The sequence below is a fragment of the Chiloscyllium plagiosum genome, unplaced genomic scaffold (assembly GCF_037043375.1).
Source record: "Chiloscyllium plagiosum isolate Xiang-an unplaced genomic scaffold, Cpla_swu_hap1 HiC_scaffold_29, whole genome shotgun sequence".
NCBI classification, from domain to species: domain Eukaryota; kingdom Metazoa; phylum Chordata; class Chondrichthyes; order Orectolobiformes; family Hemiscylliidae; genus Chiloscyllium; species Chiloscyllium plagiosum.
Genome location: NW_028270167.1, coordinates 36,274,931 through 36,292,906, shown reverse-complemented (window position 1 = coordinate 36,292,906; position 17,976 = coordinate 36,274,931). Strand labels below are relative to the sequence as shown.

General features: G+C 44.7%; 1 protein-coding gene across 4 annotated transcripts in view; it reads right to left on the bottom strand.

Annotated features, from left to right (window-relative positions):
* Positions 1-17,976, bottom strand: part of st3gal4 (ST3 beta-galactoside alpha-2,3-sialyltransferase 4) — a 135,555-nt gene that overhangs the window by 23,450 nt on the left and 94,129 nt on the right. For all 4 annotated transcript variants that reach the window (XM_087976489.1, XM_043676905.2, XM_043676906.2 and 1 more), the window contains one exon: positions 6,230-6,329. In XM_087976489.1, coding sequence (XP_087832615.1) covers positions 6,230-6,329 — 100 coding nt within the window. The remainder of the gene's footprint in view (positions 1-6,229; positions 6,330-17,976) is intronic.

The following is a 17,976-nucleotide window of genomic DNA, read 5'->3' as shown; positions in this document are numbered from 1 at the left end:
ATTGTGAGGGGCATGGATAGGATAAATAGACAAAGTCTTTTCCCTGGAGTTGGGGAGTCCAGAACTAGAGGACATAGGATTAGGGTGAGAGGGGAAAGATATAAAAGGGGCAACGTTTTCACACAGAGGGTGGTATGTGTACGGAATGAGCTGCCAGAGGATGTGGTGGAGGCTGGTACAATTGCAATATTTAAGAGGCATTTGGATGGGTATATGAATAGGAAAGGTTTGGAGGGAAATGGGCTGGGTGCTGGCAGGTGGGACTAGATTGGGTTGGGATATCTGGTTGGCATGGACGGGTTGGACTGAAGGGTCTGTTTCCATGCTGTACATCTCTATGACTCCATGACTCAAAAAGCAGGCAGCCAGAAGTAATGACAACCAGATGGCATGGCCTGGTCAACCTCTGAACTTTCAACTCTGGCCTTCAATGCAGCCCACTCTAATAGAATAATGCAATGTCGTAAATTCCTATGTTATAACAACACCAAAGTATTCTGTTTTAATTCCAGGATGTGCATTTTTTTTAAACAAAGAAGTGTTACAGGTCAAGAAAAACTGCAGTTGCAAATTGAGTGATGAGGCAAACTCCAGTCTGAAATGTGTGGAATGTTGTACCTATAAAGAGCCAGGGAAAGTTCAAACAAGGAGAGACTTAAAGGAGATGATTATCCCCCTCAGCAGAAACCACTTCTTGCAGACATGTCTGTTTTACCCTCCAGGGATATACAGAAAGAAAGGAGTTACAAACTGGCTGAAACATTGATCTATGTGTTTTATTGCCACGCTAGTGTGTGGACAAGACTGTTGTGAGTACCACAGCTTTGAGAAACTATTTTAAACACCCCTGCACTGCAGACAAAACAAAAGAGAAAGGCTCTCTCCCACTTAGTGCCACAAGCCAGTTCAAAATAAAAATTCATTCAACTTACAGAACCAAGACTATCAAGTGGGACTCCCCTTCCCACTCCGCTAAGGACATGCAGGTCCTGGGCCTCCTCCACCGCCAAACTTTAACCACCCAAAGCTTGGATGAAGAACACTTCATCTTCCGCCTTGGGACCCTCCAACCACACGGGATCAGTGTCGCTGTCACCAGTTTCCTCATTTCCCCTCCCCCCCCACCTTATCCCAGATCCAACCTTCTAACTCGACACCACCCTCTTGAACTGTCCTACCTGTCCATCGTCATTCCTACCTATCGACTCCACCCTCCTCTCCAACCTACCACCATCACCCTTACCTTCATCTACGTTCCCCCCAACCCCACCCCCTTCCATTTACTTCTCGGCCCCGTTGCCCCCCCCACCCCCCACCCCCATTCCTGATGAAGGGCTTATGCCCGAAACGTCCACTCTCCTTCTCCTCAGATGCTGCCTGACCTGCTGTGCTTTTCCAGTACTACACTTTTCGACTCTGATCTTCAGCATCTGCAGTCCTCACTTTCTCCTCCTTGCCGATGTTAACACTCTGAGTTATCCGATAATGACCATGTCACCTTTGTATCTGCTATTCACAAATAATTCAGAGACTGATCATTTTTCTTTTGACCTGTGTGGACTCCACTCTGGTTTCTCTGTGTGTTGTGTTAATATTTCATTTTGTGCGATTTTTTTATAAACTTGTTGACAGGATGTGGGCATTACTGGTTAAGCCAGCGTTTACGGCCAACCTCCAATTGCTAGAGGGTTGTTAAGAGTCAACCACTTTATTGTGGTTCTGGTGTCACATGTAGGTCAGGCATTAGTGAGTCAGATTTCTTTTCTAACAACAACTGATATTAGTTTCATGATCATCATTAGATTAGTCTTTGTTTGTAATTACAAATTTTTTTGAATTGAAATGTCACCATCTGTTATGGTGGGATTGAAACCCATGTCCCCAAAGCATTAGCCTGGGTTCTGAATCCGTAGTGCAGTGACTTTACCACTACGCCACCACCTCCCCTGATTACTCTTAACAACAGTTGAGTAAACTCTTTCTGTTAATTCAAGAAAGCCCAGTCAACTTAAAATACAAAGGGAAGAGATTCTTTCTTAATTAACATTCTGAAGGGGGTGTACGGGAATAATGAAGGAAAGCTAGGTCATCCCACCTCACATGGAGTTAAATGGAACTTGCCACCCAAGTTGATAGGGTTGTTAAGAAGGCATATGGCGTGTTGACTTTCATTAGCAGGGGGATTGAGTTTAAGAGCTGCAAGGTTATACTGCAGCTCTACAAAGCCCTGGCAAGACCACACTTGAAATATTGTGTTCAGTTCAGGTTGACTCATTGTAGGAAGGATGTGGAAACATTAGAGAGGGTGCAGAGGAGATTTACCAGGATGTTGCCTGCACTGGAGGACATGTCATATGAAGAAAAGTTGAGAGAGCTAGGGATTCTCTCATTGAAGCAAAGAAGGAAGAGAGGTGACTTGATGAAAGTGTACAGATGATGAGAGGCATAGATAAAGTGAATAGTCAGACTTTTTCCCCGGGACAGAAATGGCTGTCACGAGGAGGGCATAATGTTAAGGTGATTGGAGGAAGGTTCAGGGGAGATAGAGAGTCATAGCGTCATAGAGATGTACAGCATGGAAACAGACCCTTCAGTCCAACCCGTCCATGCTGACCAGACATCCTAACCCAATCTAGTCCCACCTGCCAGCACCAGGCCCAGATCCCTCCAAACCCTTCCTATTCATATACCCATCCAAATGCCTCTTAAATGTTGCGATTGTACCAGCCTCCACCACTTCCTCTGGCAGCTCATTCCATAAACATACACCCTCTGTGAGAAAAAGTTGCCCCTTAGGTCTCTTTTATATCTTTCCCCTCTCACCCTAAACCTATGGCCTCTAGTTCTGGACTCCCCGACCCCAGGGAAAAGACTTTGTCTGTTTACCCTATCCATGCCCCTCATAATTTTGTAAACCTCTGTAAGGTCACCCTTCAGCCACCGACGCGGCACGGTGGCACAGTGGTTAGCACTGCTGCCTCACAGCGCCAGAGACCCAGGTTCAATTCCCGACTCAGGCGACTAACTGTGTGGAGTTTGCACATTTTCCCCGTGTCTGCGTGGGTTTCCTCCGGGTGCTCCGGTTTCCTCCCACAGTCACAAAGATGTGCGGGTTAGGTGAATTGGCCATGCTAAATTGCCCGTAGTGTTAGGTGGTTGCACTTCGGCGGGTCGGTGTGGACTTGTTGGGCCGAAGGGCCTGTTTCCACACTGTAAGTAATCTAATCTAATCTAAAAGCTTGTTCAGCCTCTCCCCATAGCTCAAATCCTCCAACCCTGGCAACATCCTTGTAAATCTTTTCTGAACCCTTTCAAATTTCACAACATATTCCGAAGGAAGGAGACCAGAATTGTATGCAATATTCCAACAGTGGCCTGGAATATTCCCCCCACGTCCTGTACAGCCGCAACATGACCTCCCAACTCCTGATGTCAGAGGTCGGTTCTTTACTCAAAAGCGTGGCGGGCAGTGGTAGTAGAGTCAGATACATTCGAGACATTTAAGCGACTCTTGGATAAAGACGTGGATGATAGTAAAACGTAGGGTATGTAGGTTAGTTTGATCTTAGAGTAGGATAAAAGGTCGGCACAAGGGCCTCTATTGTGCTGTACTGTTCTATGTTCTACGTTAATGATCTGGGGATCTTATCTGGACCCATAACAAATTTGGGAACTTAGTCTACAGTCTTGCTATAAAACCTGTATAAAATAATTTTGTACAGTCTCAACCCAAATTCAAAATCCACTCTCTGCACCACTGATATACAGCGTATACCAGATGATCTGGATCACCCAGGTGCCATCAATAACACTTCCCAAGCCCACGAAATGTACCACCTAGATAGATAAGATCAGCAAACACCATCAGTTGCCAGTTTCCCTCCAAGCCACGTGTCATAGAATCTGTAAAAGCAGGCCATTCAGCCCATACCACCTCCCTGAAAAGCACCGCACCCCGACCCATCTCCCTATCCCTGTAACCCTGCATTTCCCATGGCTAATCTGCCTAGCCTACACATGCCTGGACATCATGGGCAATTTAGCATGGCCAATCTACCTGACCTGCACATCTTTGGACTATGGGGGTGGGGGGTGTGGGGGAGACACCAGAGTCCCCGGACAAAACCCACACAGATACAGGGACAAATGTGCAAACTCCACACAGACACTCGCCTGGGGCTGGAATTGAACCTGGGTCCCTGACACTGAGAAGCAGCAGTGCTCGTCATGGTGCCACCCTTCAACCTGACTTGAAAATATATCGGCTGCCTGTCTCCGTGTTAGAATTCTGAAGCTGCTCCACTAAGAACACTGTCGGCATCCCTGCACTGCAAGGAATGCTGGAGTTCAGAATACAGGGATAGAACAATTTTTAAGCGCACATTAAAGGAGTAAGTATCCTGTACTCCAGCAGTGAAACAGCAAAGGTACTCTGAGCAGTCAGTGTCATAGCCATCTCACTCACAGTAGGTGATGCTCTCGAGGCAGAAAAAACTACATGAGGCAGAGTAGAGAGAGATTTACTCAGATTCTAACCAGCTCAACATCCGCCCTGGGTTTGTTTGATGAGAAAACAGTTATCCCTCATCAGATTTTAAATATGTCAAACCAAGGGTACACAAGGTGATTATAAACCAACAGAAACAGTTCTTGCTCAGAAATAAGTAATTGGAATCACTGACCAGGGACACATCACAGGTAGAATCTCAGAAGGTGCAGAATGAGTCCCAAAGCTCAGTGTAACTTCCACTGTGTATCATTCTATGTTACAGTTAGCAAGCTGTGCCTGGGAAAAGGCAAACTAGATGCAAAGGGCCAGTTTTCTTCAAAAAGAGGGAAATTTTGTAACCGACAGTGTTATAAATCATATAGGAAATAGTGCAGTTCATTCAACAAATATCCAGTGTCAAGTGCAGTAAAGTGGCAGATATAAGGAGGAAGAAAATATACAAAAGGTTTCTACGGCATTCTTTCATATAAAAGGGCCTTCAAGCAGACAAAGTAGGGACTGACATTTCAACACCTTCAACAAAAAGGCAAGATGCGCGATTACAAAAATTGACCTTTTTCTGATGAGGATTATTTCAAGATGTTTAACTGGAAACGAGCGAGGAAACATAAACTAAAACGAGATGAGTAAAACACGAACGGCAGGAAAATGTTTTAGGTTGCCGTGAAACCACCAATGTGTTAAGACAACAAGAACTGAGCTTGCATCATGTTAGTTACAAAGGTGTGGTCATCAAAACAGCAGAAATCTTCAGGTTACAGATAACACAGTACAAACTGCATGCAGAGGGATCACAGAGTTAAATGAAGACCTTTATGCAAACAAGAAAGATATTTCAATGTTCTTTACTGTCTTTTTTGGTCCAGTTGAGCCAGCTGCAATGGCAAAAAGGTCAGTTACCAAGGGTCAGTACTCAGCACAGACTGTTCTGTCATACACTCTCCTGGTTACGAGCATCAGGTCCTGCCCAGTCCTGGATACAGGGAGAAGTACTTTCTTAACCCTAGTCAGCTGAGCATGTGGCTATTCCAAAAAAATCTATCTTTAACACAATGCAGCCCCACTGACCCAATCACTTTGGTGCCAGATCTTTACAGAATCACACTGCAAGGGAGCAAACCATTCAGCCCTTGTGTCTCAATCAGGCCTTTGAAAGAACCCCAGGCCTCTGCCCCTTTGCTGTACTGGCCTGTTATGCATTTCCTTCTCAGATTTGTGCCCAATTCCTTTTCAGAGTTTCACTTTTGAATCTGCTTTCACAACCCTTTTTCCATTCTGAAGCATAACAACTCGCTGCTTCTAAGCAACGCCCTCATCCTCCCCACTGGTTTTACCTGTGAAATCTGTGTCTAATCTTCCCATTAATTCTGCCTGACTGTGCATGGTCCATTTGTCACAGTCACCTTTGGATTGCCCCATGTAATCTTAAAGGGACCACTGCACATGAATGCTTTGTTAATTGTGTGGATGTGGGTGTGCACGTGCACAGCTTAGAGAGACGGCTGTCTGTATCCCTCCTGATACTATTTCTCCAGCCAGTGAAACCAATGTGCACCACTTACTCCACCAAAACCCCTTGAAATTTCGAACACCTTAATTAAACTCCGCTGAATCTGCTCGGCTGCAAGGAAAATAATCCCAGCTAATCTCATTGATTGAGGAGCTCAACCCTCAGTGAGGTTGGGAGAGAAACAAAGACGCTCCAAGTCAGACACTTACGGTAAATTTGCCTTCAGAGAAAGGTCAGAATGGATGAGCATCACAAGACCCACTAACAGGAGCACGAGAAACAGGAAAAGGTGCAAGAGCTTGGAACAATCTAGTGAAAAAAAGACACAGGAGAAATTAATTTCTACCATTCTGTCCATATAATTGTAATTGTGTAAACAATGTAGTGAAACAACACACTCTGCAATGTGCTGCAATCAAAGCAGAGACTAGTTAACACAAGATTAAACAAAACATAGGCACAAATTACTGGAGATGTTTGAATTTGTACTGAAAACAACAAATGCTGGAGATCACAGCAGGTCAGGCAGCAGCCATGGAGAGAGAGCAAGTAAATGTTTCGAGTCTAGATGATTCTTTATCAGAGCTGACGTGAAGTGTGGAGGGACAGCATTTATGTTAGAGTTTGGGATGGGGGGCAGGCAATGGTAGGGAGGGTTGTGGTGGTGGTGTAGTGGGTCCAGGGTGCTGATGTAGGGAAGATGTTAATAGTTTACGTTATGTGATTGGAATGTGAGAATGGTGGAACAATGGTGTGTCTCCTGCCAGACTTGAGAGGACAGTAAGTGGGATGGGGGAGGGGAGATCATGATAACAAGCTAAAGAGTGCTGAACTCAGAATTAAGATCAAAAGGCCATAAAGTGCCTAGTCTGAAGATGAGATATTGTCCCTCTGATTTGCACTATGATTCACTGGAACACTGCAGCATGCCGTGGACAGACATGTGGACATGCGAGCAGGACACGGTGTTAAAATGACCAGCTACAGGAAGGTCAGGGTCCTGCTGCTGGTCACCATGGATGTCCAATCTCTCCAGGGACCCGCTGTGATCTCCAGCATTTGTTGGTTTCAATTAACACGAGACCAGGAATTAAAGATCAAATCCTTTTGTTCTTTTTAGACACTTTTTCATTAAAATTGCTGGGACTGGACTTTGCTGGTCAAGTCCCTTGTTTTCTCTGGTAGCAACCAGGTTATGGAGGGAGGAGGGCTGCAGCTCGATTACTTCCCCACCACCCTTGCACCTCACCCAACTGCCGCCATTGAGACCTAAACACAAACCCTTTATGTGCATGAGGAGAGACACAAACAATGTGACTGTGGAGTGTCCCCTCTACAGAACAATGAGTGAAAAGGACCACCTTAAACTCAACAAATGAAGAGACTGGTGCCTGGCCCCAGGGATTTCCGCTCGCTACACAGTTAAATAAATTGTTGGGTGCTGTAGAGCAGGGAATTATTTCTCAAAGAGAATACCCCAATTCCTTTCACTCTGGGTCAGCTGTGGTTCTTGTGAAATCTGAAATGTTGTTTCAGTTCCTGTCTTCAGAGAGGAGTAACCTCATCAATAGCTCTCAAGCTGTTCCCAATTTCGTAGTGCATTTAAGGTTGTGGGCCTTTGGAAGTTTGCATAATGAGAAGTGTTATACAAGATGCTTCTTGAGGTTATTTGAAAAAGAAACATTGAAAATCCTCCATTTCACTCAGACTAACAGTAGATGCCGAAGCAGCAATTCAAAACTGGACAGTGCTACAGGATGTGACTAAAAACGTGTTCCTCTTACACTTGCATATTCTAAACATTGGTTATGTTTTCCGTGAAAGAAGGGCTTTTCAGTTTTAACTCCTTAGAGGCAAAGTTTATATCACGCTGGCTCCAAGAAAAATAATATCGCATCTAAATTAACGAGCAGTTTTATCCCTTTAAAAGCCTCAACCAAGCCATTCCCTCAACACAAGAGAACACACTGGTGTCCCCATAACACCAGGAAGCTCCTGCTGCATGTAACAAGTCAGCTTCACCTGCGAGGTTTGAACTGAATTCAGGGTTTTTCTTTTATGTTTTTAATGCCAAATCCAGTTCCATGGGAAGAAGGAGGCTGTCAGACTTTGTTGACTTGGAACTTGCTTACCTTTCAATGGAGGGATTTATCAACCATTGATCTATGCACTTTGCAGGAATTTGGAAAGAAAATAGCACCTAAAGGTTAGGTAAATTGAGAATCAGCTGTTAGTTACTGTAACCTTGAAAAAGAAACCATCACCAGGCCTGGTCTGAGTTCACTTAAATGCCAAAGTTTGTTAGCATTATCATCACAAACGTCCGCTACTAATCAACATTGACCATTGACCAGAAACTAGACCAAAAGGAATTGGACTTGCCACATAAATACAGTGGGACAAGATCAAATCAGAGGCTCTGAATACTGCAGTGGTTAACTCACCTCCTGACTCCCCAAAGCCTGTCCAAGGCACAAGTCAGGAGGTGATGGAATACTCCCCACTTGCCTGGATGGGTGCAGTCCCACCATTACTCAAGAAGCTTGACACCATCCAGGACAAAGTAGCCAACCTCATCCACTCCCTTCAACCCCACTCCACCACTGACACTGAGAAGCAGCACTGTACACCATTGACAAGATGCACTGCAACAACCAACCTCGGCTCCTTACACACCTTCTAAACCCACGAACACTTCCATCTAAAAGGACAAGGGTAGCCAATACGTGGGAACACCACCCCCTGAAAGTTCCCCTCCGAGCCATTCACCAGCCTAACTTGGAAATATTCCTTTCAGTGTTGCCAGGTCACAATCCTGGAACTCTCTCTCTCACAGCATTGTGGATGTGCCTACCTACAAAGACCGAAGCAGAACAACAGGACTGCTGACAGGAATGAAGAATGGGCACTGAATGCTGACTCAGCCAGCGATGAGCACATCACATGAATAAATATTGCAGAAAGACATTTCAGATAGCAGGATTTCCCCCTTCACCACCCAAAAAGTAAAACAGAATGTATTACTGTCAGCACCGGCTGCCTGCAAGTTAGTGGCTTTTAACTGAATTGCGACGGGGATGCAGCTCTCCCTCAGGACCACGCCCTGTCAAAGAGAGTGGGTATTCCAATACGACTGGCCAGCACCAGCGGTAGCAGGACTGAGACTATAAGCAGGACACAGATTCATCATCCCAGAGTTCAGGACCAGGTTATTGCAGGGCAGGGTTTGGTCCGTGTCATGGAGGAAGGCGAGGCCTGGCAGCTCTGGAAGACCTCTGGGACACCCGGACCAACCAACCCAACCACCCTGAGGCTCAACACTTCAACTCCCCCTCCCACTCCACCAAGGATATGCAGGTCTTTGGACTCCTCCATCGCCAGACCACAACAACACGACGGTTGGAGGAAGAGCGCCTCATCTTCCGCCCAGGAACCCTCCAACCACAAGGGATGAACTCGGATTTCACCAGTTTCCTCATTTCCCCTCCCCCCACCTTGTCTCAGTCAAATCCATCGAACTCAGCACCGCCTTCCTAACCTGCAATCTTCTTCCTGACCTCTCCGCCCCCACCCCAGTCTGACCTATCACCCTCACCTTGACCTCTTTCCACCTATCGCATTTCCAACGCCTCAAGTCCCTCCTCCCTACCTTTTATCTTAGCCTGCTGGACACATTTTCCTCATTCCTGAAGAAGGGCTTATGCCCGAAACGTCGATTCTCCTGTTCCCTGGATGCTGCCTGACCTGCTGCGCTGTTCCAGCAACACATTTTCAGCTCTAGAAGAGGCTGGTTGGGCCCTTTATAGAGAGACTGGTGGTAGGGAAAAGCTATAGGTTGGAGGTAATCACTTAGGGGGAAAGAGGTCTGCAGAGGGAAGCACCCTCTCTCATACCTCTCTGCCTGAGCCTCAAGCAAGTGACCTGCTGACATATCCTGCCCGTGAGGCTGGGGTGGAAAATTCAGAAAATAGGAACAGGCACAGGCCATTTGATCCTTCGAGCCGGCTCGGCCATTCAATATGATCAGGGCAGATCCTCAAAGAGGTGATTAATTACTGCCTAAAAGGATTCAACCTGGACAAGAGCAGGGCAAGCATGAATCTCATCCAATCTCTGTAGAACTGTGGGCATGCCAGGGCATGAAGAGAGCAGTAAGAACGCAATACTCCCCCCAACCTGCCATCTCCACACTGACATACATACACACACACAAAACACACACACACACAAAACACACACACAGGCATACATTGCACAGACACAAACACACACCCACACAAACACAGACACGTCCACCCACACACAGGCAGAGAGACATGGTAAGACTGTAAAATGCAGCCTTCCATTTTGAATCATAGATCAGAATGGCCTGTAGAAAGGCCCTTCAGAGGGTCGGTGTGGACTTGTCGGGCCGAAGGGCCTGTTTCCACACTGTATTTAATCTAATCTAATGTAATTTCGTTACAATTCAAATTGTGAATTATTATCACAACCTGGGTACTTTGGACCCAAACTTCATTTAATTATAATTCTAAGGAGAAAATCCAACTACTTTGGTTGTAAGATTCAAAAGGCAGATTATTATTTAAATAGAGAGAGACTCCAAAAAGGCACAGTGCAGAGGAATCTGGATGTTCTTATATAAGCAACGTAAAAAGTGAATATACAAGTGCACCAAAGGACAAATAGAATTTTGGCCTTCACCGTTTGGGAATTAGAGCTTAAACATGGGGAAGTCTTGCTACAACTGTACAGAGGGTTAGTGAGGCTGCATCTACAGTTTTCAGTCCCATATTTAAAACAATACATTGGCTTTGGAGGCAGTTCAAAAGAGATTCTCTAGACAGCATCTGGAGATGAATGTATTACTTATCAATAATTGCTTAAAAGGTTATGCCTCTCTTGATGCGCATCTAGAAGAATGTGGGGTTATCTTATTGATATATAAAAGAATTTAAGATGACTTGATAAAGTAAATGTTAAGATAACATTTCCATTAGTGGGCGAATCTCCAACTAGGGGACATAGTTACAAAATAAGGGGAAGCGTGTTTAACCTTGAGATGCAAAGGAATTTCTACCCTCAGGAGAGTAGTGAGTGCCCAGAAATCTGCACCCAGAGTCTTGTTGAGGATAGATTACTGAAAGTAGTTAAAAAGCACTCAGATGGATCTTTGACATAGTGAGGTATTGACGTCTATGCTGAGCTGGCATGGAAGAGGAATTGAGGCCTGGGGCAGATCAGCCACAATCTTGTTGAATGGTGGGGCAGGAGTGAGGGGCTGAATGGCCTACATCTGTTCCTATTTTTTTTGAAAATCTAATGTAAACTACTTGGAATGTTGAAATTAGACCGGGGCCATCATAATGAGCAGTATTTCCCACCCTAACACAGGTTTATCCCATATTGTTTTGTGGAACCTGGGGCATGCAGATCCTGCATGGAGATGTCCCCTCCCCTAATCCTGGTTTTACGGGCCCAGGATTGTGTCATAAATCAGAGGGGAACCCTAATTTGGAGCAGGGAACCTTTCAGTAGTCAAGTACGAAATGTTATTGACAGTTTCACTTACATTAATATAATAATACCTGGTAAATCAAATATTTAGTCATTTAATGATCAATTTCAGGACTTTATTCCAGCATTATGAAAGTGGCAAAGTCTCATGATGCATTACAGTAACTATCCAATGGATAATGTGCTCCTCTGCGCTTATCTTCGAATCAAACTGTCAGAAATGTCTCTGGAGCAAGTGAGACTTGAACCCAGGCCTCCTGGCTCAGAGTTGGAGACATTACCATTGAGCCACAAGGGCCCTAAAGTGGCCTTTTACATTAAACTGTAATTGGGTATTCAGATTTGGCTGCGATGGATGCATTTAATTGATTGATACCTCAGACATCTACTTTCTGCTTTTACCTGCAAATAGATGCCTGCATCTATAAATAGATTACTGCCATCAGTGGATTTAACACATTGCACATCTTTGTAAACATAGCCATAAGAGCTCAATGTATGAATGGTGGTTTGATTCCAAGCCCATTAATGGATTTAGTTCAACAGTCATTGTTAACACAAGAAGACAACGGTTTTATTATCTTAACAGTTTTATGATTAATATTGTGGGCTGCCTCTTACATATTCTTGTTGTGTTAAGTATTTTTTGGAGGGATCTCTATTACTAGACCTAACAAGTTTTACAGGTGCATCTTATCAGACTCACCACTTTAACTATTTAACCTGCCCTCATGGCAACCATCATGTCAAATTCTGGCTGTTCACAGAACAATTCACCGCTCAGTGGATATCCCGGAATTCATGGGAGTTGGGGGCCCTGATACCTGCCTCAGACACAGCAGAAAGAGGGAAATTGGCACCCTGTGTTTTTTGGGGAGAAACCTGGAGATCCTGGTGGATGGGGTGGTACAGAGATAGGACAATCCCTTAACCCCTCCAAGACCAGCAGTAGAGGTCACTACCCCGGCCCAGGGAAGTCTGGTTTGAGGCTTGCCAACCAGAATAGAGCAGACTCGTGTATCTGGAGAAATGTCCTTGCCAATGACTTTCTCCACTATACCAGTATCTCCTCTCTGATACCTCACACACACACTCCCTCCCTGCTCCTGGATCCACCTTCCTTTCAGGTTCATTTCTATCACTCTGACTGATGCCTACCACCGCCCCTCCCAACCCTTCACTCATCATCACCCACCCCAACCCCCAATATCCACTAACGCTGCATGCCCTCAGTGCCACCGACTCATCTGGGACACCTCCTCAACTACACCAGCACCAACAGCTGCTCCTCCAACTTTCATCTCTCTTTATGCCTGACTCTCACATTTCAGATAGGAAACAGCCTCTAGGAGGGCAAATGGACTCAAATGATCTGCAGATTAGGTGAATTGGCTATGTTAAATTGTCCAAACTCCAGGGATGTGTAGATTAGGTGCATTAGTCAGGGGTAAATGTAGAGTAATAGGGGGAGGGGAATGGGTCTGGGAGGGTTACTTTTTGAGGGGTCGGTGTGATTTGTTGGGCCGAATGGCCAGTTTCGACACTATGGGGATTCTACTACTCTACGGATGCTATGAAAATGGACAGTGGGCTGCCTGATATTCAGGTTCTCATCCCTAATGTTTACAGCAGCCTGACTCTGACCATCCCGATTGGCTGATGGACTGTTTCCAGGTAACCCTGGACGAGTATCAATGGCTGCCCTAAGTAACAGTGCTGGCACCTCCTGGCCAGAGGTTATCGCCCCTGACCTGAATTAGGCCCACCAACAGTCATAACAGTTTCCATCCTGTGTGTCTGTTACAAACAGTCAGGCAAGACTGAAGCCTCACATCTTTGGCTGAGATGGCGAGGACAGATAGGGAAAGCAAGGCAGGACTGGGCAGCAATGCTGTGTGCATCAGTTGGGATCACAGTGAGTGTGCCCTAAGTAGCAAAAAGCCCAGAGATGCAGCATTACGATGATGGGTTGCCGGTACCATCTAAGGTGCTGAATTGAATTGCAGAAGTGTCCTGTAAGTGGATTGGAGATGTGTCAAAGGGACAGACCGACGCTGATGCATATTTGGTGCCAATGTCTAAATGTGGGGTACGTGTGGCTGGTGCCAGAGGAGTGTACCCGGAGATGTTGGTGCCCAGTGGCCAACACTGAGGTCCTTCAGTGATGAGCTGAATTCGCTCGGTAAATGCTCAGATTTCCATCTCAAGTTTTCTGAATATCGAGCTTGTTTGGTGAGCTGGGAAGATGGAAAGCTATATATTATTGGGTCATCAGTAAGTGTTTAACAAATTAAAAACACTGCTGATTGGTAACCTGCCAGTGGCTAGCAAGAATCTTACCTCGCATTTGTGATAGGTGTATAAGATGGAGCAGGAGGTTTCAAATATCAGATATTTTATCCAATTCTGCCATGCATCTCTTCAGAATCCACATTGCTCAGACCCCTATAAGATTCACATGTTTTTTGAATGAGGATTTGTTTATTCTGACAGTTAGATGATCATCTGGGTGGCATGGTGGCTCAATGGTTAGCACCACTGCTTCATAGCGTCAGGGACCCGGGTTCGATTCCAGCCTCAAGCAACTGTCTGTGTAGAGTTTGCACGTTCTCCCCGTGTCTGCGTGGGTTTCCTCCGGGTGCTCTGGTTTCCTTCTACTGTCCAAAGATGTGCAGGTTAGGCTGGATTGGCCATGCTAAAGTGCACATAGTGTCCAGGCATGTGCAGGCTAATGGAGTTGGTCATGGGAAATGCAGAGTTACAGGAATAGGGTAGGCAGGTTGGTCTGAGTGAGATGCTCGTCAAAGGGTCGGTGTGGACTCGATGGGCTGAATTGCCTGCTTGCACACTGTAGGGATTCTACAATCTCTGTGTTATTTTCGAAATTACAAATTCTATGCACAGTACATACTAGGCATGGAAGGGGAAAGGGTGAAGGAGTTATGGGCAGAAAGGGTGGCTGCATGGGGACAGTGGGGGTGAAGGGACATGGGAGTGTTGTGGGAATACGGTTCAAGGGTAGGTGAGAGAGTTGAGGGACCTCCCACCCACCTACAGAGTTGGACCCCAAGTCCTAATTTATTTGACGAATTCATGGTATATGAGCATTACTGGCTAGGCCAGCATTTATTGTCCTATCTTTAAATGCCCAGAGACCATTTAAGAGTCAATCACATTGCTGTGTGCCTGGAGTCACCTGGCCAGAATAGGTAAGAACAGTAGTTACCGTCCCCAGTGGGCAGCAGATGGTGGTTTCCCCCCAACTGTCATAGTCATAATTAAACTCTTAATCATATTCATAGAGGTGTAAAGCATGGAAACAGACCATTCAGTCCAACCCGGCCATACTGACCAGATATCCCGACCCAATCTAGTCCCACCTGCCAGCACCCAGCCCATATCCCTCCAAACCCTTCCTATTCATATACCCATCCAAATGCCTCTTAAATGTTGCAATTGTACCAACTTCCACCACATCCTCTGGCAGCTCATTCCATACACGTACCACCCTCTGCATAAACATGTTGCCCCTAAGGTCTCTTTTATATCTTTCCCCTCTCACCCTAAACCTATGCCCGCTAGTTCTGGACTTCCCCACCACAGGGAAAAGACTTTGTCTATTTATCCTATCCATGCCCCTCATAATTTTGTAAACCTCTATCAGGTCACCCCTCAGCCTCCGACACTCCAGGGAAAACAGCCCCAGCTTGTTCAGCCTCTCCCTATAGGTCAAAATCCTCCAACCCTGGCAACATTCTTGTAAATCTTTTCTGAACCCTTTCAAGTTTCATAACATCTTTCCAATAGGAAGGAGACCAGAATTGCACACAATATTCCAACAGTGGCCTAACCAATGTCCTGTACAGCCGCAACATGACCTCCCAATTCCTGTCCTCAATACTCTGACCAATAAAGGAAAGCATACCGAATGCCTTCTTCAATATCCTATCTACCTGTGACCTCACTTTCAAGGAACTAATAAATTATACTCCAAGGTCTTTTTATTCAGCAACACTCCCAAGGACACTACCATTAAGTGTATAAGTCCTGCTAAGATTTGCTTTCCCAAAATGCAGCACCTCACATTTATCTGAATTAAACTCCATCTGCCACTTCTCAGCCCATTGGCCCATCTGGTCCAGATCCTGTTGTAATCTGAGGTAACCCTCCAATTTTGGTGTCATCTGCAAACTTACTAACTGTACCTCTTATGCTCGCATCCAAATCATTCATGTAAATGACAAAAAGTAGAGGACCCAGCACCGATCCTTGTGGCACTCCACTGGTCACAAGCCTCCAAGTCTGAAAAACAACCCTCCACCACCACCCTCTGTCTTCTACCTTTGAGCCAGTTCTAAATCTAACATTTAAAACAAAAACTGAGAAATTTTATATACTCATGTTCCAACAGGATTCTTTAATTTTATAACTTGACTAAACTGGTTTGGTATTTTTAGTGTATGTGGAAGGCACACAAAATAATTTTATGAGACAGCATTATGCTGGAAATACAAAGAAAAGTAAGTGTGGGTTTTCGTACACGACAAAAAATAATTCTTATTCATCGGGATCCTCATAAGAGTTAGTGAGGATTACAAGCAACATGCTTCATATTTTCTAGAATTTGTGTGCCTGCATTAATACTGATTTATAAATGTTCACATCCATCAAAATTCAAAACAGATTTTAAGATGCATTTGCCTATAACTGGGTGGGGCATTCTATGCGACTATTACAAGGTAAAACTATTACACAGGGCAGCATGGTGGCTCAGTGGTTAGCATTGCTGCCTCACAGTGCCAGGGACCCAGGTTCAATTCCTGCTTTGGGCAACTATCTGTGTGGAGTTTGCACATTCTCTCCGTGCCTGTGTGGGTTTCTTTAGGGTGATCCAGTTTCCTCCCACAGTCCAAAGATGTGCAGTTCAGGTGAATTGGCCATGTAAATTGCCCATAATGTTAGGTGCATTAGTCAGAGGGAAGTGGGTCTGGGTGAGTTGTTCTTCAGAGGGTTGGTGTGGACTTGTCGGGCTGAAGGGACGGTTCCACACTGTAGGGAATCTAATCTAATCTTTCAGTTGCTTTTGTCCAGTGACCCCACTATCATCCTCCAACATCTTTAGCTTGATTCTACTCTTACCTAATCATAACAAAATAATCACCTATGATGTCTTCTTTTCTTCCACCGTTACTTATGCTATGTGCAATAGGATCTATAGTAAGCTCCTCTACTATTTCTCATTTACATGCTGCCTCTTGATGACATAACTTAAAACATAACAGTTTTCACATTATAGTGATCTTGCGCAACTATAAATTCAGAGTTTTCTGGCTCTTCCATTATCTAGATGAACTGAAATTTCCTTGAATTAAATATTGGAGGGCCAAAACTTTGGATCCCACTATAAATTCCATTCCACAGTCAGCTGCTGTTCTGACAAATGGGCAAGCTCAGATCTGCATCTATTTTCATTATTTTCAAAATACTTCCATTCAGAATTTGCTTTCTCCAATTCAAAACGTTCTAAACTACCGTACGTTTTACATTTATTTAAATTTTTGACTAAGAGTTAAGAAATAACAATAACTGTGAATTCTGAAGAAGGGTCAGAAACTTTGTTTTCTCTCCACAGGTGTTACCAGACCTGCTGAGTTTCTCTGCAATTTCTGTTTTGTGTATTCTACTTGGATGATCTTGTTCACATCTTGCATTTAAGACCATAAAACATAGAAACAGAAATTATCCATTCAGCCCATTGAGTCTGCTCTGCCATTCAATCATGGCTGAGAAATTTCTCAACCCCATTCTCCCTGTAACCCTTGATACTCAAGAACCTATCTCAGTCTTAAATATACTCAATGACCTGGCCTCCACAGCCTTCTGAGGCAATGAATTCCAGAGATTCACCACTCTGAACTCCACTCATCTCCTAAAACTGGGATCCATTATTATGGTAATCCACATTGCCCCTAGGATGTGTGGAAAATTTATTGTTCCAACCCTAGTCAAGCCCCCTCCCTCACCTCTTCTTCCAGCACACTGACTAGAATATCACCAGGATTATCCAAATTAAAATGGAACTTTTTAGCCCGGGAATCACGTTTTGACAAGATGCAATTTCAATCCACTCTATTTAACGAGACACCTTTGCCTGAAAGTTTATACTTGGCAGCACTTACACTGAAATACTGTTGTAGTGACGTTAACATTTTGGTGGCAAATCATTATCAGCTGACAACATAGAGTAAATGTGATGCTGGACTTCATTTTAAGTAATGAAAGCAGGCAATTGGTTGAAGTAATAGTGGGGCAGCATTTTTCAGACAGTGATTATAGCTCCTTAGAATCAAGATTGTTATGGAAAATGACAAGGATGGGCCTGGAATCAAAGTTCTAAATTGGGGGACGGCTGATTGTGATTAGATCAGGTATGATTGGG